General features: G+C 39.4%; 1 protein-coding gene across 5 annotated transcripts in view; it reads right to left on the bottom strand.

Moving 5' to 3' along the window:
- Window positions 1-22765, bottom strand: part of DDR2 (discoidin domain receptor tyrosine kinase 2) — a 162985-nt gene that overhangs the window by 109024 nt on the left and 31196 nt on the right. For 2 of the 5 annotated variants that reach the window (XM_081307616.1, XM_081307615.1), the window contains exon 3: window positions 12599-12671. The exons of the other annotated variants lie outside the window; for them this stretch is intronic. In XM_081307616.1, the coding sequence (XP_081163742.1) occupies window positions 12599-12670 (72 nt within the window). In that variant the 5' untranslated portion in view covers window position 12671. The remainder of the gene's footprint in view (window positions 1-12598; window positions 12672-22765) is intronic. 5 annotated transcript variants of the gene reach the window in all.

The following is a 22765-nucleotide window of genomic DNA, read 5'->3' as shown; positions in this document are numbered from 1 at the left end:
CCCAAACCGGCAGACGGCCCCCGCCATCCTGGCTCTCCCGGGAGGCTCCGTTTTCACTCTGCGATCGACCGCCCCACCCGCCCAGCTCTTAGCCACGCGGCCGCAGCTGCCCAGCTCTACAGGCGGCCCCCAGAGGGCGCAGAGGTCCAATTCCGCGGCCACCAGCCGCTTCTGCAGGCGACCGGCGGCCCGGAGCGGCAGACGACCCCGCCATCCCGGCTCTCCCGGGAGGCTCCGTTCTCGCTCTGCGAAGGGCCACCCCGCCCGCCCGGATCTTAGCCACTCGGCCGCAGCTGCCCGGCTCTACAGGCAGCCTCCCGGCGCCCGGCTCGGCGAGAGGGGTCCCCGACCGGCCGGCAGACGGCCCCTGCCAACCCGGCTCTCCTGGTGGCCCCGCCCACTCTGCGAAAGGCCACCCCGCCCACCTGGCTCTTGGCCTCCCAGCCACAGCTGCCCATCTCTACAGGCGGCCCCCGGTGGCCTGCGCAGCGAGAATTGTCCCCACCTGGCCCAGCAGACGGCCTGTGCCCTCCCGGCTCTGCTAACAGCCCCGCCCACCCGGCAAACGGCTCCCCACCCCTGAGACCACGTGAAGGGAATCTAACCAAGCCTTTACGAAATAGCGAACTGGGAACTAAAACCAGAGATTGTGTCAGACCAGAGACAAGCCAGTTCCACCCCTCCCTTCGGACACTCCGGCAAGGAGCCAGGGGCCTGCCATAGCAGAGAGGGGAAGTCACCAAAGTTCGGCCAAAGAGATTCCTTTCCAGCGGAATCTACTTTAGCAGGTGTGTGACTCCCACCCACATCAGATACAAACAACCGGGAAACTTCAAAATCTCTCCGTGGGCGTGACCGTAAGGGCCAAAGGACTCTCGACCCCCAACTCCCCCTACTGCCAGTGATGAGGGCGTGACTGTAGGGGCAGAGGGAAGCAGAGAAGACTCCCCACCCCCAAATTCCCCCAACCGCGAACTGAGAGGGTGTGACGGTAGGGGCAGAGGGAAACAGAGGACACTCCAGACCCCCAACTCCTCCTACCGCCAGCAGTGTGATTGTGACTGTAGGGGCTGAGGGAAGCAGAGGGGATCCTCGACCCCCAACTCCTATTACCACCAGCAGCGACACCAATGGTCTTAGCCGCCAGATTCCGAAGGTGTGCCCACCAAAGGGGTCCGGAAAAATTAAACAATTGACTCCCAGACCACAGCTCCACAGCACTGGGGCTTAGATGAATGACAGAGAGAGTGCTCAGTCGTTAGGGAAATAGAGCACTCAGTGGGGCTGAAAGTGTAACCAAATCCTTGGGGAACTGCCTCCGGTGAGCAGGACCTGGCTGGCTGGCAGGAGAAAGGGGAGGAGGGGCCATAGAAGTGAAACGGCTATGGACCAACAGGATTGAGAGACTCCCAGGAACCGCCTTACAGGGATTGCTGTTGACACATTGAGGGCAAAACTCAGCCTGGAGGGCACAGCTTTGCCTACGGGAAGAGAAGAAAATGGATCTCTAAGACCTAATTTTATTTCCTATTTCATTTTATTTTTTTCTCTCCCTTTTCCCTCTCTCTCTCTCACCTTCCAAGTTTTATTGCTCTTTCTATTCTCCTCTATGCTATCTATCTCCCTCTCCTTCTTTCTTTTCAAGAGCACCTACCTTCCCCTTCCCCCCAACTTTAATCCCAAGCATTACGTCCTCCATTTCGTGTAACTGTCTAAATGCAAATAGGTGAATGTTTCGAAGCTGTCTATAGTGCTCCTAAATACCTAGCTCCTACCAACACCCTGATCCAATCGACGGTTAGTATCCCCCTTCAGTAGAGCAATCTTCTAAAGTAGCCAAGACATACTAACCCTTATACCTGCATAGCACCTAACCTAAAGTCCTAAGAATAAAAAACAAAGCGACTATATGCATACAAAATCCAGAAGCCCTTTATAAATTGAATGAATCAGCTCTAAAGTACAATGAAGCCCAACATCTATAAGCATAATCTCCCACCACAAAGGAGAGACAACAGAGATAAACAAAGCCAAAACAAATGTATAGGAGAAAGCAGTTTCAAAGCAGTCAAACAGAGCTGGAAAGTAACGTGAAAAACATGAAAAAACAAGGGAAAAAAGGATTACAGATAATGCAGGACAACTTAAATCTACAGGAGGACCTAGAAGCATCAGAAACATGGACAGGGAAAGAAATCAAGGCATACCTAACTCAGATGGAACGGAATTTTAGAGAAGACATGAGACAGCAAGTCCAAGAATTGAAAGTATATTTTGAAAATGAACTAAACAAACAAATTCAAACTGCAAAGAACGAGCTTTACCAGGAGATAGAGATCTTAAAAAAAAAACCAAACAGTAATTTTAGAAATGCAAGAAACCATAAACCAGATTGAAAACGCTAACGAGAGTATTACAAATAGGCTAGATCAAGTAGAAGTCAGAACATCAGATAATGAAGACAAAGTTTATCAACTTGAAAAGAGTATAGTCAACACTGAAAAGATACTTAAATCTCATGAGCAATCTATCCAAGAGTTATGGGATCTCATCAAAAAACCAAATTTGAGAGTCATTGGGATACAAGAAGGCACAGAGGTTAAAACCAAAGAAATGCACAGCCTATTAAATGAAATAATCCTAGAAAACTTCCCAGAGATGAAAGATGGAATGGATTGCCAAATCCTGGAAGCCTACAGGACCCCAAACATCCAAAACTGTAATAGACCAACTCCAAGACATATAATTATGAAGATAGCCAACATACAGAACAAGGAGAGAATATTAAAGGCTAAAAGGGAAAGGAGGCAGATTACATTCAGGGGTAAACCAATTAGGTTAACAGCTGATTCTTCATCACAGACTTTGAAAGCGAGAAGATCCTGAAACAATGTATTCCAAATGCTGAAAAATAATGGTCTCCAACCAAGAATACTGTATCCAGCAAAATTAAGCTTCAGATTTGACAATGAAATTAAAATCTTTCACGATAAACAAAAGCTAAAAGAATTCGCAGCCAGAAAACCAGCACTGCAAAGCATTTTGGGCAAAATTCTACAAGAAGAGGAATGGAAAAATAGTGCCCAAAACCAACAGCGGGAGGTTTCTCAGTAAAGGGGGAGGGAAAAAATCAAAAAGTAAAAACTAGCCAAACTAAAATAAATAAATAAATAAACATGACTGGAAGTACAAATCATATTTCAATTGTAACCTTAAATGTTAATGGACTAAACTCACCAATCAAGAGACACAGGCTGGTAACCTGGATCAAAAAAACAAACCCAACAATATGCTGCCTTCAGGAGACTCATATGATAGGAAAAGACATACACAGGCTGAAGGTGAAAGGTTGGGAAAAATCATACCACTCACATGGCCCTCGGAAGCAAGCAGGAGTGGCCATACGCATATCGAATAAAATCAACTTCAAACCTAAGTTAATCAAAAGGGATAAAGAAGGACACCATATCCTGTTAAAAGGAACTATCCACCAACAAGACATAACAATTATCAATTTATATGCACCAAATAATGGTGCAGCAACATTCATAAAACAAACTCTCCTCAAGTTCAAGAGTCAAATTGACCACAACACAATAATTATGGGTGACTTCAACACACCGCTCTCACCATTAGACAGATCCTCCAGACAAAAACTGAATAAAGAAACTATAGAACTCAATGACACAATCAATAACCTGGAATTAACCGACATATATAGAATATATCAACCATCATCAAGTGGATACACGTTCTTCTCAGCAGCACATGGATCTTACTCAAAGATAGATCATATATTATGCCATAGGGCAACTCTTAGTAAATATAAAGGTGTGGAGATAATACCATGCACCATATCTGATCATAATGGAATGAAACTGGAAATCAATGATAAAAGAAGGAAGGAAAAATCCTGCATCACATGGAAAATAAACAATATGTTACTGAATGATGAATGGGTTACAGAAGACATAAAGGAGGAAATCAAAAAATTCTTAGAGATAAACGACAATTCAGACACAACATACCGGAATCTATGGGACACAATGAAAGCAGTTCTAAGAAGGAAATTCATTTCCTGGAGTTCATTCCTCAAAAAAAGAAAAAACCAACAAATAAACGAACTCACACTACATCTCAAAACCCTAGAAAAGGAAGAGCAAAACAACAGCAAATATAGCAGAAGACAAGAAATAATTAAAACCAGAGATGAAATCGAAACCAAAAAAACCATTGAAAAATTTGATAAAACTAAAAGTTGGTTCTTTGAAAGAATAAGTAAGATCGACAGACCCTTAGCCATGCTAACGAAAAGAAGAAGAGAGAAAACTCAAATTATTAACATACAGGATGAAAAAGGCAATATCACAACAGACACTACAGAAATACAGAAGATAATTAGAAAGTATTTCAAAACCCTATATTCTAATAAAATAGAAGACAGTGAAGACATCGATAAATTTCTTAAGTCATATGAGCTGCCCAGATTGAGTCAGGAAGACACACACAGTTTAAACAGACCAATAACAAAGGAAGAAATAGAAGAAGCCATTAAAAGACTACCAACCAAAAAAAGCCCTGGACCGGATGGGTATACAGCGGAGTTTTACAAAACCTTCAAGGGAGAATTAATACCAATACTTTTCAAGCTATTTCAATAAATAGAAAAAGAAGGAGCTCTTCCAAATTCATTCTATGAGGCCAACATCACCTTGATCCCAAAACCAGACAAAGACACTTCAAAGAAAGAAAACTACAGACCAATATCTCTAATGAACATAGATGCAAAAATCCTCAATAAAATCCTGGCAAATCGAATACAAAAGCATATCAAAAAAATAGTGCACCCTGATCAAGTAGGATTCATCCCTGGGATGCAAGGTTGGTTCAATATACAGAAATCAATAAATGTTATTCACCACATCAATAGACTTAAAGATAAGAAACATATGATCATCTCAATAGACGCAGAGAAAGCATTTGACAAAGTACAGCATCCTTTTATGTTCAAAACATTAGAAAAACTAGGGATAACAGGAACTTACCTTGACATTGTAAAAGCTATCTATGCTAAGCCTCAGGCTAGCATCATTCTGAATGGACAAAAGTTAAAGGCATTCCCTCTAAAATCTGGAACAAGACAGGGATGCCCTCTATCACCACTTCTATTCAATATAGTTCTCGAAACACTGGCCAGAGCAATTAGACAGACGAAAGAAATTAAAGGCATAAAAATTGGAAAAGAAGAACTTAAATTATCAATATTTGCAGATGACATGATTCCATACCTAGAAGACCCAAAAGGGTCTACAAAGAAACTACTAGAACTAATAAATGAATTCAGCAAAGTGGCAGGATATAAAATCAACACGCATAAATCAAAGGCATTTCTGTATATCAGCGACAAAACTTCTGAAACGGAAATGAGGAAAAACACTCCATTCACAATATCCTCAAAAAAAATAAAATACTTGGGAATCAACCTAACAAAAGAGGTGAAAGATTTATACAATGAAAACTACAGAACCCTAAAGAGAGAAATAGAAGAAGATCTTAGAAGATGGAAAAATATACCCTGTTCATGGATAGGCAGAACCAACATCATCAAAATGGCAATACTACCCAAAGTTCTCTACAGGTTTAATGCAATGCCAATCAAAATCCCAACGGCATTTCTTGTAGAAATAGACAAAGCAATCATGAAATTCATATGGAAAAACAAAAGACCCAGAATAGCAAAAGCAATTCTAAGCAGGAAGTGTGAATCAGGCGATATAGCGATACCAGATTTCAAACTATATTACAGAGCAATAATAACAAAAACAGCATGGTACTGGTACCAAAACAGGCAGGTGGACCAATGGTACAGAATAGAGGACACAGAGACCAATCCACAAAATTACAACTTTCTTATATTTGATAAAGGCGCTAAAAGTATGCAATGGAGAAAGGATAGCATCTTCAACAAATGGTGCTGGGAAAACTGGAAATCCATATGCAACAAGATGAAGCTGAACCCCTTTCTCTCACCATGCACAAAAGTTAATTCAAAATGGATCAAGGAGCTAGATATCAAATTAGAGACTCTGCGCCTGATAGAAGAAAAAGTTGGCTCCGATCTACATATTGTGGGGTCGGGCTCCAAATTCCTTAATAGAACGCCCATAGCCCAAGAGTTAATAACAAGAATCAACAAATGGGACTTACTTAAACTAAAAAGTTTTTTCTCAGCAAGAGAAACAATAAGAGAAGTAAACAGGGAACCTACATCCTGGGAACAAATTTTTACTCCTCACACTTCAGATAGAGCCCTAATATCCAGAATATACAAAGAACTCAAAAAATTAAACAATAAGATAACAAACAACCCTATCAACAAATGGGCCAAGGACCTGAACAGACACTTCTCAGAGGAGGACATACAATTAATCAATAAGTATATGAAAAAATGCTCACCATCTCTAGCAGTCAGAGAAATGCAAATCTAAACCACCCTAAGATACCATCTCACTCCAGTAAGATTGGCAGCCATTATGAAGTCAAGTAACAATAAGTGCTGGCGAGGATGTGGGGAAAAAGGTACACTTGTACATTGCTGGTGGGACTGCAAATTGGTGCGGCCAATATGGAAAGCAGTATGGAGATTCCTAGGAAAGCTGGGAATGGAACCACCATTTTTCCCAGCTATCGCCCTTCTCGGTCTATTCCCTGAGGACCTTAAAAGAGCATACTATAGGGATACTGCCACATCAATGATCATAGCAGCACAATTCACAATAGCTAGACTTTGGAATCAACCTAGATGCCCTTCAATGGATGAATGGATTAAAAAACTGTGGCATTTATACACAATGGAGTATTACGCAGCACTAAAAAATGACAAAATCGTGGATTTTGCAGGGAAATGGATGGCATTAGAGCAGATAATGCTAAGTGAAGCTAGCCAATCCTTAAAAAACAAATGCCAAATGTCTTCTTTGATATAAAGAGAGCAACTAAGATCAGAACAGGGAAGAAGAGCATGAGGAAAAGACTAATATTAAACAGAGACGAGTGGGGTGGGAGAAAGGGAGAGAGAAGGGAAACTGTATGGAAATGGAAGGAGACCCTCATTGTTACACAAAATTACATATAAGAGTTTGTGAGGGGAAAGGGGAAAAAAAACAAGGGAGAGAATTAAACAACAGCAGATGGGGTAAAGAGGGAAAATGAGAGGGAAGGGGAGGGGGTATAGTAGGGGATAGGAAAGGTAGCAGAATACAACAGTCATTAATATGGCATTATGCAAAAATGTGGATGTGTAGCCGATGTGATTCTGCAACTTGTATTTGGGGTAAAAAAGGGGAGTTCATAACCCACTTGAATCAAATGTATGGAAGATGATATGTCATGAGCTTTGTAATGTTTTGAACAACCAATTAAAAAAGAAAGAAAGAAAGAAAATCAAAGTCTTAAAGCAAAGACAAGTTTTAAAATACAAAAAAAAAAAAAATCATGGCGGAAGAGCAGGGTGAAGAAAAGCTGCTCAGCTCACGACAGCCAGGAGGCAGAGAGAGCAAGCAAGGTGCCTGGGACGAAAAACAAAACACTCAAAGCAAACCCCCAGTGACCTATTCCTCTAGTCACCCCCTACCTGCCTACAGTTATCACCCAGTACAGCAGCAGATCCCTCAAAATATTATCCATCCAACAAATTAATCCACTGATTAGGTAGGTCATGGCTCTCATAACATGCTTTCCTCCACCACATTCTTCCACCTTAATATTATACCTCCACTCCAGCCCAGAGTAACAGAGTCAGCCATATGTGAACTGAGGCCTCTGAAACTGTAGGCCCCAAAATAAACTATTCCTCCTTTAATTGCTCTTTTCAGGTCTTTTGGTCACAGCAGCAAAAACGTTAACTAAAATAGATTGAGCCCTACTGGCATCATAGTATTAGTGTCCCTCTAACAAGAACACTGAGATACCGAGAACTTGCTTTTTTTTTTTCCTCTCCTCCCCCCAACCCCTCTACCTACCCACTCTGCCACATGAGAATACAATGAGAAGGTAGCTATCTACAAGCCAGGAAGGGAGTCCTCACCAGACACCAAATTCTTTCAATGCTTGATCTTGGACTTTACATCTTTGAGAACTATGAGAAATAAATTTCTGTTTTTTAAGAAGCTACCCAGTCTGTGGTATTTTGTTATAGCAGCCTTAGCAGATATGTCATGGTAAGAAGCTTGAGTTTTATTCAATGAAAATATTTAAGAAAGAGGGTGTTCTGAACTAATTTATCTTTTATAATAATTGTTCTTGGTGGAAAAGCAATAAATTTTTTAAAAATGAGGGAAAAGATGAAGAGAGGCAAACACTGGAGCTGAAAAAGCAAGAATCAGCATGGTGAGCAACTGAACTGAGATATGGCAGTCTGAACTGAGGCATTAGCACTAGAGAAAAAGGGAATCAGACAGATTTACAGTATATTCTGGGGATATGTTCTGGCCATATAAGCCTTGGTGATGCCTCACAAATACAAAGAAGTATGGTCAATGATGATGTTGTTTAAATGCCTGAATATGTCTGATAAAATGGATATAGCATAATTCATGGGGACACTCTGTCATTAGCCTGGTTTGGGTGGGGTGCTTTTGTTTTAAGTAGAGTGCCATAGAGAGGGGGGAAATGCAGAAAGAGATGATTTATCGAGAGTTCTTATAACAGATTCTAGTTTAATCAAGGTCTGCACTGTTAAAATATAAAGCAATTTCTCTCTCTCTCTCTCTCTCTCTCTCTCTCTCTCTCTCCCTCCCTCTCTACTTCTTTCCCTCCCTCCCTCCCCCACCACTTCCTCCCTTCTCTCTCATGCACAGATAATGATAGAAGAAAAAATAGACAGATGATAAACAAATGCCCATACAAAATTAAAAATACAAAAATACAAACCTCATGAATCCAAAATGTCTCATCTGCTCATCTTTTAGTAAGTCACAAGAAAAACAAAAAGCCAGGATTGCCCTAACATTAGTTCTTTCCTCTCTCATGACTCATTAAGCATTAATGTCACCTTAACATTTCTCAGTTAAGAGAATAAGGTTCTATATGAATTAAGGGAGTTCTTCCCTGTCCTTTATAGCCCCATTGGGGTGCCTAGCTGACATAAAGCAGCTCAGTCTGCGGGGGAACATATAAAGAGTGATGTTCTCATGTCCTTCCTGAATCAGGGTCTCTCCTGTGAAAACACTCACTGGCTCCCCAAGCTGCCCTTTGAGAAAGTCTTTTCATATGTAAATTTTTTAATGATGTATTAATTTTCCTTGAAAGGTAGAGTATGGAATCATTATGAGGCATCAATAAAAATACCTTTAAAAAGAAAAAAAAGTAGCTTATGGGAAAGAGCATGAGAGTACATTTGAGTTGATATATCTCCAAATTTAATGTCTTTATATCTAATTGCAGAACTGAAATATAAAATGTCTTTATATCTAATTGCAGAATGGCTAATAGAGCCCATAATTAAAGAATGCACGTAATGGTGAAATTATAGAGGGCTTTGATTTAGGAACAATCCTAATTATACTCTGTGAACCTGAAGTGCCTGGAACTACCCCATTTTGCTATTCTCATCACAGAAATCAATTGCATGAGCTCATCTCAGTGGTTTTCCATGTCTCTGAGTGGGATCGTTTCATGGGGACAGAGAGGCCCTAAGAACATGCCCACTAGTAACTTTTACTAAAACCAGTCAACCCAGCCCACCCTTATGAGAATGACTGGGACATTGAAGGAAAACAAATCAAAATTATCTCTGATGATTAGAGAGATGGAATGCTATTCTCTGGATAGTTTTCAAAAATTAATCTTTCATCACACAATAAGCAGAGATTTGCCATTTAGAAGCATCATCAAAACATTCAATTAATTAATAAACACAAGAGTATTCATAAATCATAGGTATATATGAGTCTATGTATGCATATATATACATATATTAGTTTAGCATGTATATGCATGTGTATGTCTTATATATATTGTTTTAGAGGAATATGAAGAAAGACAAGTATATCACATGTAATGTAGTTCATATAGATCCAGCCACTAGTTTGTGGACTATTTTGCAAACAACAGAAATATCAGAAATAGAATGAGAACTATAAAAGCAAAAAGGCAAGGTATGAAAGAAAACATGTGGAGAGACAAGGAACTTGATATATCTACTAGATGGACTACTGATAGGATATTGGACACTTTTGTAAGCACTGCACATGAACTCATTTAATTCCCATCACACTCAGAGATGGAACAAATACTTTACAGATGAAATACCCCAATACAGGGTTGTCAATGGCTTGCCCAAGGTTACCCAGGTATGAAGTGACAGAATCAGGTTAAGAACCCAGGCATCTGGCTATGGATCTTAGTAGTGAACCTTGAAGGCTTGTGAGTGACAGAGTAACAAGTTCTATAAAGAATATGTGCTCTGAAGGCTCTAAAGAGGATGAACTAAAGTGGAGAGAAAACTGTAAGCAGGGAGGGTGAACAGCTTCCCAGAAAATGGTCCATGATGGTTCAAGTGGGCATTGCAGGTGATGGGAGGGATAGGAGACATCATAGAGGTAGGGCTATGGGACTTGTGGGTATGACAGAAATGGTAGGTCAAAGTTGATAAAGTTTTTGACCCGAAAGAAAAGAAGGATGACAAAATTATTAGATGCAGAAAAAGGGAAGGAAGAATATAATGGAAGAATTGAGTTCTTCACTGATGTTATGTCGTGAGCTCATGAGGGCTTCCATGAGGAGGTGTCCATCAGGCAACCAGAGGTTCAAAACATGAGCTTGAGTGAAATATTAGGCTAAAGAAGATCTGTGAAGACAGGAGCCTGAAGCAAGGTGCAGTCTGAGAAAGCCAAGGGAATGAATATGGATGAAAAGAGGATCACAGACAGAATGTGACTCCAAAGTAGGAAAGGTATCAATAACAGTCACTTCTCAAGGGGTTTCCTTAACTCTAACCCAGTGTCATTATTTGGATATGAAGTACCCTCCAAAAAGTTTATATTCTGAAAACATGGCCCCCAAAGCAAGGTTCAGAGATGGGGCTTTAAAGATTGAATGATGAAAGCTGTAACCTCATCAGTGGCTTAATCCATTTGGTGGATTAATAACGGGAATGGATTACTAAATGGTAACTATAGGCAGGTGGGGTGTAGCTAGAGGAAGCAGCCACTGGGACCATGGCCCTAGACTATATCCGTCTCTGCCCTCAACCCACTGTCTTTCCTTCCTGGTTGCCACATAGGCAGGCAAGCATCTTTCCTCCACCATGCCTTTCCACCATGATGTTTTGGCCCACCTCAGGCCCAGAGCCACGGTCAACTGACCATGGACTGAACCTCTGAAATCATAAGCCAGAAATAAACTTTTCCTATTCTACATTGTTCTTGTCAAATAGTGTTGTCATGGTGATAAAAAGCTGACTACCATACCTAGACTAATCCCCCATTTCCTCTATCATAAACCACATGCTCAGGAAATAGTAGCCCTCAATAAAGACTTCCAGCGTGATTACTGCTGAAGGGACAGGGCACACATCTGTCTTGCTCACTCCTGAATTCTAAATGCCTTGTGCCTGGCCTGACACTAAATAAATATGTCCGGAGTAGTGAAGAAATGAGCAGATTACAGAAATGGAACCAATGAGAAACTGGGACTAGGAACTCATTCTACGTCCATGCCTCACTCCCTCCCCCGCCACCCTCCCCCGCCACCTCTGCCCACTGTTTCACAGGGAGTAGGACTCAGAGCTCAAGAATGAGCCCCCACACGGTGCATTTCGTGTTATAGACCATGTGTGTGCCCTGATGATGCACAGAAGCCAAGCCACAGTCACTTTTCCCTAACAGACCACACCTCTCATTCACTGTGAACCTCCTGGCACACAAATAAAAGATCAAATCCAGTATTTAAACCACCATAACAAGTATAAAATGTTTACAGGGACCAAAGAGAAAAAAAAAAAAAAACATCCCCCCCTCTGACTTCACAGAACTTGTACCAGAGTCAAAACACTGAAATTAGTGTTCTGGCTCCCTTGCTGACATAACCACTTTCCTCTGGGTACCAATGGACAACTGAAGTAGCCCGGGTTTTGCACTTGGTTAAAGCAACCGGACATCAGCAGAGTTGAATTCAGTCCGTATCTTCCAGTGTATATCAGCTAGATGGTTGACACCAAAGAGGAAACTAGAGGGTAACAGAGCATCAGTGTCAGAGTTTGTCGAGGTGTCAACTTGACTGGGCAATAGTCCCTGTCCTTCAGATCCTAATGTAGGTGTGGATGTAAAGGTACTTTGTAGATCTGAATGAAATCCATAATGGATGCCTTTAAGTGAGAGAGATTATCAAAGATAACCTGGATCAGCCCGATTTAATCAATTGCAAAGCCTTTAAAAGCAGAGGTGAGGCTTCCCTGAAGAAGAAATTCCATCCTTGGTCAACAGTATCAGCCCAGGCCAAGAGTTCCAGTGTGCTCTTCCAAAGAGCTTACAGATATTGAAAACGCTAACCAGCCTCCACAAATGCCTAACCCAAGTGCTTGCAGCAAATCTCTTACCATACATCTGCTATTGGTTCTACTTCTCTGGTTGAACCCAATCAGGGATAGACTCTCAGCAGGTACATCCATTCTGTAAACAATTATTGATATTTTGATGTATGCATACACTGTGTTATAATCAAATTTGGATAAACAACATATCCCTTCATTAAATATTTATCATTTCTTTCTGGCCATAAAACTCATAAGTCTCTCTTCAAGCTATTTTGAAATTTGTGTCGCTTTTCATTATAGTCTCCCTACTGTGAAATGAAACACTGGAGCTTATTTATCTTATCTGACATTGTACCAGTTGACTCACCACTCACTACCCACCTCCCCCTATAGAGGTGAGGCTTAGTTTCCCATAAATATGTGCAATTATTATGTGCCAATCAAAAGTAAAATTAAAAATATAAACCCATACTAATTAATGAGTTGCTTACTAGGTACAAGGTACTGTTCTAGATGACAGAGATGCAAAAGGGGACAGCTACCCATCCCTTGTGACAAATGAGTGTCAGATTGCCTGCCTCGCCTGGGGCGCCTTCTACCACAGCCTGAGATCACAGACTTTATTAAGTGCGTGTACAGTGCCCGAATTACAGTTTCCCAGTTATCCTAGAGGGTTAACTCGGAAGGTAATAAGGAAAGAGGATTCATTTGACAGAAGTAAAATTTCAGTTTTTTTCTAAGATGGGGGAGAGCCTACAAAAAACAAGAAGTCTCTAAGTAAGGAAGTGAGGAATGGGTGGCAGAAAGCAGCCCTCGGGGACAGGGATCAGGAAAGTAGGTCACAAAATTATATGGAGGTACCCAAAGGGAAAGTGGAGGCACCTAACACACCTTCTCCCTTCTACTGCCGGGTCTAGGTCAGACCTGTGAAACCTTGACTCCAGTCAAGCACCAGCCCTTCGTGCATTCTTTCCAGCTGCTCTACTTAGCTGGAGTAAGGGAAATTTGTAGTAAAGGTGGGTATTTTTTAGCCCCAAGGAAATCAGATAGAGGTTATGAGTTTGAGGGTCTCACTAAGCTCCTAACCATTTAAAACTTGAGAAAATTAATAACAACTATTCTGATATGTGTCCAGTGACTGTGGCTCTCACAACAACTTTCCAGGTGAGCCAGAGGTCCAGCTGTGAGTCCACACTGCAGCATGCAGGATAGAACCCAACTTGAGTTCACAGTGAGATTCAGACATGTTCTAGCACGTATGGAAGGCTTTTGAGATAGAATTTTCTAAAAGTCTATTTGATGAAGGACTGAGGAGCCTCCAGGGAAAATCATTTGCTCTAAGAAAGAGAATTGAGACCACAGGTTTGGCCAAATTAACTCATCACTGCGTTGGTGGCAAGGGTGACAGCAAGTTCACCCCAGTCCTCTCACTCATGCCAGCCCTAGCCAACACATCTCAAGAGAAGAATCCTGAAGTAAGACAGGAAATATCTGTATATATGATATATATGCATTCTCTGAGAGGCATTGAAAACACCAGACAGAACTGGATTGCATCAGGAAATTGAATCAAAATGATGCTAACTTTTTACTGAAAAACCCAGACAGGATGAGGATTTCACATAAATAAAGTTATCTTATACTAGACAAAGGCGTCAAAAACATTCATTGGAGAATGTTCTGGAAATCTATATCCAGTAAAATGAAATTAAACCCCTATATCTCACCATGCACAAAACTCAACTCAAAGTGGATCAAAGACCTAGGAATTAGATCAGAGACCCTGTGCCTAATGGAAAAAAAATAAAAAGTAGACCCAAATCTTCATCAGTTAGCTTAGGACCTGACTTCCTTCACCAGACTCCTAAAGCACAAGAAATAAAATCAAGAATCAATAAATGAGAAGGTTCAAACTAAAAAGCTTCTCAGCAGAAGAAACAATCAATAATGTGAAGAGAGAGCCTACAGAAAGGGAGAAAATCTCTACCTCCTGCACATCAGAGCACTGATCTCCAGGATATACAAAGAACTCAAAAAACTTAACACACACACACACAAAAAAAACCAAATGATCCAAGTAATAAATGGGCTAAGGAATTGAAAAGACACTTCACAGAAGATATACAATCAATCAACAAATATATGAAAAACATGTTCAACATCTCTAGTGATCAGAAAAATGCATATCAAAACTACTCTAAGGTTTCGTCTTACTCCAGTCAGAATGGCAATTATCAAGAATACAAGCAACAATAAATGTTGATGAGGATGTGGAGTAAAAGGTACACTCACACATTGCTAGTAGGACTGCAAATTGATGCAACCACTGTAAAAGTAGTGTGAAGATTCCTTAGAAACCTTGAAATGGAACAACCATTTGACCCAGCTATCCCACTCCTCAGTCTATACCGAAAGGACTTAAAATCAGCATATTACGATGACACAGCCACATCAATGTTTATAGCAGCTCAATTCACAATAGCTAAACTGTGGAACCAACCTGATGCCCTTCAATAGATGAATGGTAAAGAAATTGTGGTATATATACACAATGGAATATTACTTAGCCTTAAAGAAGAATGAAATTATAGCATTTGCTGTTAAATGGATGGAGTTGGAGAATATCATGCTAAGTGAAATAAGCCCATCCCAAAAAAACAAAAGCCAAATGTTTTCTCTGATAAGTGGATGATAATCTACAATGGGGAGGTGGTGGGGGGCAAGGGAAGAATGGAGGAACTTTGCATTGGGCAGAGAAGAGTGAGGGGAGAAGAGGGGGTGTGGGGGTAGGAAGGGTGGTGTAATGAGATGGACATTATTACCCCATGTACATGTGTGATTGCACAAATGGTGTGACTGCGTGGTGTACAACCAGAGAAATTAAAATTGGTGCTCCATTTGTGTACAATGAGTCAAAATGCATTCTGCTGTCATGTATAACTAAATTAGAATAAATAATTTTAAAAGAAGAAGATGACCATGACAACAAGGGTTTGACCAGACCTGGCGGTTCAGGCACTTCAGAGCTGTCCCTGTACAGTTCTGATGTAGCCAACTATAATAGTTGTTCCTGGGTAATGCCCTTGGCTGGATGGAGCAGGAGGTGTGGTTGCCATGGAGACAATGGTAGTAGTGGCTCTGACCTTAAGAGCAGTCAGCCCCCACAGAATCCAGAGCTGGAGCCAGGAAAGAAAAAGAAGGGGGGGGAAAAAAAAAAAGAACAGCTTCTTCTTCAAGGTAGGTGAGAAGCTAGTGATTCTGAATACAGGGCTGACATCTCTGAAAAGTCCCCGGAGCAATTGAAAGAAACTTGAAAACTATGGAAGAGAAAGAGATGGTTTTTCTCTAATTGGGGATTCAGACAAAGAGAAAAATTCTTTTTTTGCTGTTGTAGTAACACACTGTTTACCCATACCCGTTTTTGTTGGTTTGTTTGTTTGTTAAGGGGGATTGAACGCAGGATCACTTTACTACTAGGCTACATCTCCAACTTTTTTGTTTTTTAATTTTTTAATTTTGGGACTGGCCAAATAAGTTTCAGGCTGACTTTGTATTTGTAGTCCTCGTCCTGAATAACTGAGATTACAGGTATATAGCACTGTACCCACCCATGGACAGCTCTCTTAAATGGGCTACTGATTCTAACCAAAAGTAGAAAACAATGTAGGGCATTTCAATCCCAAGTAAACAATTTTATTCCTAAGGAAAAAAAAATGCTGCATATAAAGAGATCAATACCTTTCCCTTGTACACAATGAGCACTCAATATAAGTATTAGCTATTATTGTTGAATTATTTACTTTATAATGGCATATTTATTGATCATACAGTAATTTTGGATTAGTGATATACAATTAAAATATTATTATTATTGCTGATTCAATTAACTGAAACTACACAAGCATGCTCACTAAAAGGCTAACATTCCAGTTTTAGAATTTGGCAGTATTGAAAAATGGGAGAAAATATATTTGGTTCCCATTTACAACTCAACTTACTTAAAATACTAATGGTGTTCAATAGTCTGTTTCCCAAGCTTTTGACAACCTCACAGGTTCAATCAATAGTCATGTGTCATGAAGTAAAAATCAGGATACTGGGTCTGACAAAGAACACTTTCCCCTAGTAGGTGAATTTATATGAAAAATCTCTAAAAGTTATCCTAGTTATATTAGTAATGATATAGTAAATTGCTTATATTGAGAATAAAATATCCGTAAAAGGAAAATATAATTTAGTAAAAATATTTTCAGTCATTGTCTTTTAAATACTTGAAATCAGGACTACCCTTAAAAACCCCCACACTTATTTTTCATCATGTCTGTGAACAGACACTGTAAGATATGCATCCCAATGGACCTAAACTGCATTTCTTTAGGTATTTAAATCAGATCAGAAGCCTACACTCCCAGTTCACTGCCAGATTCCTGCAAACAGGTAATATGTTTCCACTGCCTCTAAGTTAAACCCCCACTGTTTAATAGTGTGGTGGGTTGAATTGTACCCCCATTCCAGAAAGATAAGCTGAAGCCCTAGCCTCTGGTACCTGTGAATGGGGAACTTCTTTGGAAATGAAGTTTAAGATGAGGAATCTGGATTGAGGTTTCATCCAATGGGATCTTTATGAGAAAGAGGTAGACATAGAGTCAGAGAAGGACCTAGGGAAGATGGCTATGTAACTACAGAGGCCAAGACTGGAATGGTTGCAGGCACCAGCATAAGGGACAAGAGTCAAAGCAGGATGCCTCCCTAGCATAGAGAGGCAACAATTTTTGAATTTTGAGTTTTGAATTTCAGGAATTGTGAGACAACAAATTTCTGTTGTCTTAAGCACCCAGTTTTTGGCAATTCATTACAGCAACCCTAAGAAATGAATAGAAATGGTCAAATCCTGTATCCTTTCCATTTGTATATTATTTTATTTATTTACTGTCTCTTGGAATATGTTTGGTTTGTGTATTTTGAACAGAGAGTTAGAAATGACTTGATAAATAATATCCATCAAAATAGCTTACAAACCACTTAAGCTGCTGGTCATTATATGAAGTCAAGATAGCTTGTCCATACACGTGGCTCTGAGTACTTCTGCTAAAAGTGCAGAGAAGGAAATGCATAAGAAGAGCAAGCAAGCCAAAGAAGCAGAAAGGGTTAAGTTGGAAATATGCCTCTCAGTTACTTAGTTCCTTTCAAAACACATACCTCCACCAGGAAAGTGTCCTATTTGATAATAATGGTTGTAAACATTTGGTCTGAAATTAAAGCACCATAGAAGAGCTCCATTGGCTAACTGTGAATTCAGTCTCAAATAACAAATTATTCTTTTTCTACAGAAATATTTTTCCTTAAAGCACAGGCTAGTCACATGTGTGTAACCGTCAAATGATTAACCAGGATTTTCACACGTCAAAGAATGAGCTCAGTTCTCCTTATTGGTATAACTTCACTTTCTTTGGCTTTACTATAAAGTTTTATTTATGAATAGGTTTTCGGCTCATAGACTGTACTTTGCTGATTGATATATTAAGTACCGCATTAAAAGATAATTTTTCTCTCTTGAGTTGGGCTTGTGGCTCAGTGGTAGAGCGCTTGCCTAGCAGGTGTGAGGCACTGGATTCGATTCTCAGCCCCACATATAAATAAATAAAGTCCATTAACAACCAAAAAATATATATTTAAAAAAAAAGATATTTTCTATTGGTCCTTTAATTTTTTGGAGACCTCTTATAGCTTGTACCCAAGACAAGGGCCTCACTTTCTTCCCCTAGGCCCAGTCATGTCTCCCTAAGATTTTCTTCCTACTATGTTCACTAGTTTGCATTGTTTTAGTTGGTTGAAATTATTTAAAAACAACAACAACAACACTTTAATATTGATAAAATGCTCACATTAACAAGTTTGCACTTATGAGAGTCATTTTATATTTTTGAGTAATTATAACTACATGGCAATCCATAATAGTATTAAATTCCATCTCTCTCGAACATTTTTCTTGCTTCTAGTCAGATGTTAAGTACTTTGGAGGCAATTAAATCAGGCCAATAAAGAAAGTCTTGAGAAAAAAAAAGATGGCGGTCGGCGAGGAAACAGCACGTTCAGTATCTCTACAGTAACGGGATCAAAAAGATCCATTAATACACCCAGATTCTACCTACTGATGAACTTCGAGCAAAACTCCGCTGAAAAGAGACCTGCCGGAAATTACATCAAATAAACTTATAAGAGTAAATAGTAACTCAACAGTCAAACAGAACAAGAAGCATCATGAGCATAAAAAAGCAAGGAAGAAAAGGAATACAAACAATGAAAGACAGCCTAAATATTCAGGAGGACCTGGAGCCATCAGAAAAATGGCCATATAAAGAACTCAAGGAACACCTTAGACAGATGGAAAGGAACCTTAAAGATCACATTGAAAATGAATTACAAAAACAGATAAAAGAGGAAGTTAAGCATCTTTATCAGGAGATAGAAATTATAAAAAAAATCAAACAATAATTCTAGAAATGAAGGAAACGATAAACCAAATTAAAAACTCAATCGAGAGTATCACTAACAGAGTGGAGCAAGTAGAAGCCAGAACGTCAGATAATGAAGACAAAATATATCACCTTGAAAAGAGTCTAGCCAACTCAGATAGGCTGGTAAAAAACCACGAGAAAAACATCCAAGAGGTTTGGGATAACATAAAAAAACCAAACTTACGAGTCATCGGGATAGAGGAGGGCACAGAGAATCATGCCAAGGGAATGGGTAACTTACTGAAGGAAATAATTACAGAAAACTTTCCAGAAATAAAAAAGGATACAGATATACAAATTGTAGATGCATACAGGACACCGAGCACACAAAATCACAATAGACCAACGCCAAGACACATTGTTATGAAGCTATCCAATATACAGAACAAAGAGAAAATATTAAAAGCTACAAGAGAAAAGAGGCAGATTACATTTAGGGGTAATCCAATAAGGTTGACAATGGATTTTTCATCACAGACGCTGAAAGCGAGAAGATCCTGGAACAATGTATTTCAAACACTGAAAGACAATGGATGCCAACCAAGAATCCTGTATCCAGCAAAATTAAGCTTCAGATACGACAACGAAATAAAAATCTTCCATGATAAACAAAAGCTAAAAGAATTTGTAGCCAGAAAACCAGCATTGCAAAGCGTCTTGAGCAAAACTCTACACGAGGAAGAAATGGAAAACAATAACCAAAACCATCAGCGGGAAGTGCCTCAGTAAAGACAGAGGATGGGAGGAAAGCTAATCATGGAGAAACAAACTAAATTAGGGAAAAAAAAAGAGATAAATAATCAAACATGGCAGGAAGTACAAACCATATATCAATAGTAACTCTAAATGTTAATGGCTTAAACTCTCCAATAAAGCGACATAGGCTGGTAACATGGATTAAAAAAACAAATCCAACGATATGCTGCCTCCAGGAGACACATCTGACTGGAAAAGACATACACAGGCTCAAGGTAAAAGGTTGGGAAAAAATATACCAAGCACACGGTCCTCGTAAGCAAGCAGGCGTGGCCATTCTCATATCGAATAAAATCGACTTCAAGACTAAGTTAATCAAAAGGGATAAGGAAGGACATTATATACTGTTAAAAGGAACCATTCATCAACAAGACATAACAATTATCAATATTTATGCACCAAATAATGGTGCTGCGACGTTCATAAAACAAACTCTCCTCAAGTTCAAGAATCAAATAGACCACAACACAATAATCACGGGTGACTTCAACACACCTCTCTCACCATTGGACAGATCCTCCAAACAAAAGTTGAATAAAGAAACTATTGACCTCAATATCACAATCAATAACTTAGACTTAACTGACATATATAGAATATATCAACCATCATCAAGTGGATATACTTTTTTCTCAGCAGCACATGGAACCTTCTCAAAAATAGATCATATATTATGCCATAGGGCAACCCTCAGTAAATATAAAGGGGTTGAGATAATACCATGCACTTTATCAGATCATAATGGAATGAAACTGGAAATCAATGATAAGAGAAGGAAGGAAAAATCCTACATCACATGGACAATGAACAATACGTTACTAAATGATCAATGGGTTATAGAAGACATAAAGGAGGAAATCAAAAAATTCTTAGAGATAAATGAAAATACAGACACAACATATCGGAATCTATGGGACACAATGAAAGCAGTTTTAAGAGGGAAATTCATCGCCTGGAGGTCATTCCTCAAAAAAAGGAAAAACCAACAAATAAATGAGCTCACACTTCATCTCAAAGCCCTAGAAAAGGAAGAGCAAAACAATAGCAAATGTAGCAGAAGGCAAGAACTAATTAAAATCAGAGCAGAAATCAATGAAATTGAAACAAAAGAAACTATTGAAAAAATTAACAAAACAAAAAGTTGGTTCTTTGAAAAAATAAATAAGATCGACAGACCCCTAGCCATACTAACGAAGAGAAGAAGAGAGAGAACTCAAATCACTAACATACGGGATGAAAAAGGCAATGTTACAACAGACGCTTCAGAAATACAGAAAACAATTAGAAATTATTTTGAAAACCTATATTCCAATAAAATAGAAGAAAGTGAAGACATCGATAAATTCCTTAAGTCATATGATTTGCCCAGACTGAGTCAGGAGGAAACTCACAACCTAAACAGACCAATATCAATAGATGAAATAGAAGAAGCAATTAAAAAACTTCCAACCAAGAAAAGCCCAGGACCGGATGGGTATACAGCGGAGTTCTACAAAACCTTTAAAGAAGAATTAATACCAGTACTTTTCAAGTTATTTCAGGAAATAGAAAAGGAGGGAGCTCTTCCAAATTCATTCTATGAGGCCAACATCACCCTGATTCCGAAACCAGACAAAGACGCCTCAAAGAAAGAAAACTACAGACCAATATCTCTAATGAACCTAGATGCAAAAATCCTCAATAAAATTCTGGCGAATCGGATACAAAGGCATATCAAAAAAATTGTGCACCATGATCAAGTAGGATTCATCCCTGGGATGCAAGGATGGTTCAATATACGGAAATCAATAAATGTTATTCACCACATCAATAGGCTTAAAGAGAAGAACCATATGATCATCTCAATAGACGCAGAAAAAGCATTTGACAAAGTACAGCATCCCTTTATGTTCAAAACGTTAGAAAAAATAGGGATAACAGGAACTTACCTCGACATTGTAAAAGCTATCTATGCCAAGCCTCAGGCTAGCATCATTCTGAATGGAGAAAAATTGAAGGCATTCCCTCTAAAATCTGGAACACGACAGGGATGCCCCCTATCACCACTTCTATTCAATATAGTTCTGGAAACACTGGCCAGAGCAATTAGACAAACGAAAGAAATTAAAGGCATAAAAATAGGAAAAGAAGAACTTAAATTATCACTATTTGCGGATGACATGATTCTATACCTAGAAGACCCAAAAGGGTCTACAAGAAAACTACTAGAACTAATAAATGAATTCAGTAATGTGGCAGGATATAAAATCAACACACATAAATCAAAGGCATTTCTGTATATCAGCGACAAAACTTCTGAAATGGAAATGAGGAAAAACACTCCATTCACAATATCCTCAAAAAAAATAAAGTACTTGGGAATCAACCTAACAAAAGAGGTGAAGGATCTATACAATGAAAACTACAGAACCCTAAAGAAAGAAATAGAAGAGGATCTTAGAAGATGGAAAAATATACCCTGTTCATGGTTAGGCAGAATTAACATCATCAAAATGGCGATATTACCAAAAGTTCTCTATAGGTTCAATGCAATGCCAATCAAAATCCCAATGGCATTTCTTGTAGAAATAGATAAAGCAATCATGAAATTCATATGGAAAAACAAAAGACCCAGAATAGCAAAAACAATTCTAAGCAGGAAGTGTGAATCAGGTGGTATAGCGATACCAGACTTCAAACTATACTACAGAGCAATAGTAATAAAAACAGCATGGTACTGGTACCAGAACAGGCGGGTGGACCAATGGTACAGGATAGAGGACACAGAGACTAATCCACAAAGCTACAACTATCTTATATTTGATAAAGGAGCTAAAAACATGCAATGGAGAAAGGATAGTATCTTCAACAAATGGTGTTGGGAAAATTGGAAATCCATATGCAACAAAATGAAACTAAATCCCCTCCTCTCGCCACGCACAAAAGTCAACTCAAAGTGGATAAAGGAGCTAGATAT

Source organism: Spermophilus citellus, assembly GCF_964194105.1.
Source record: "Spermophilus citellus genome assembly, chromosome: 9".
NCBI lineage: Eukaryota > Metazoa > Chordata > Mammalia > Rodentia > Sciuridae > Spermophilus > Spermophilus citellus.
This window is presented reverse-complemented; position numbering and strand designations above follow the sequence as displayed.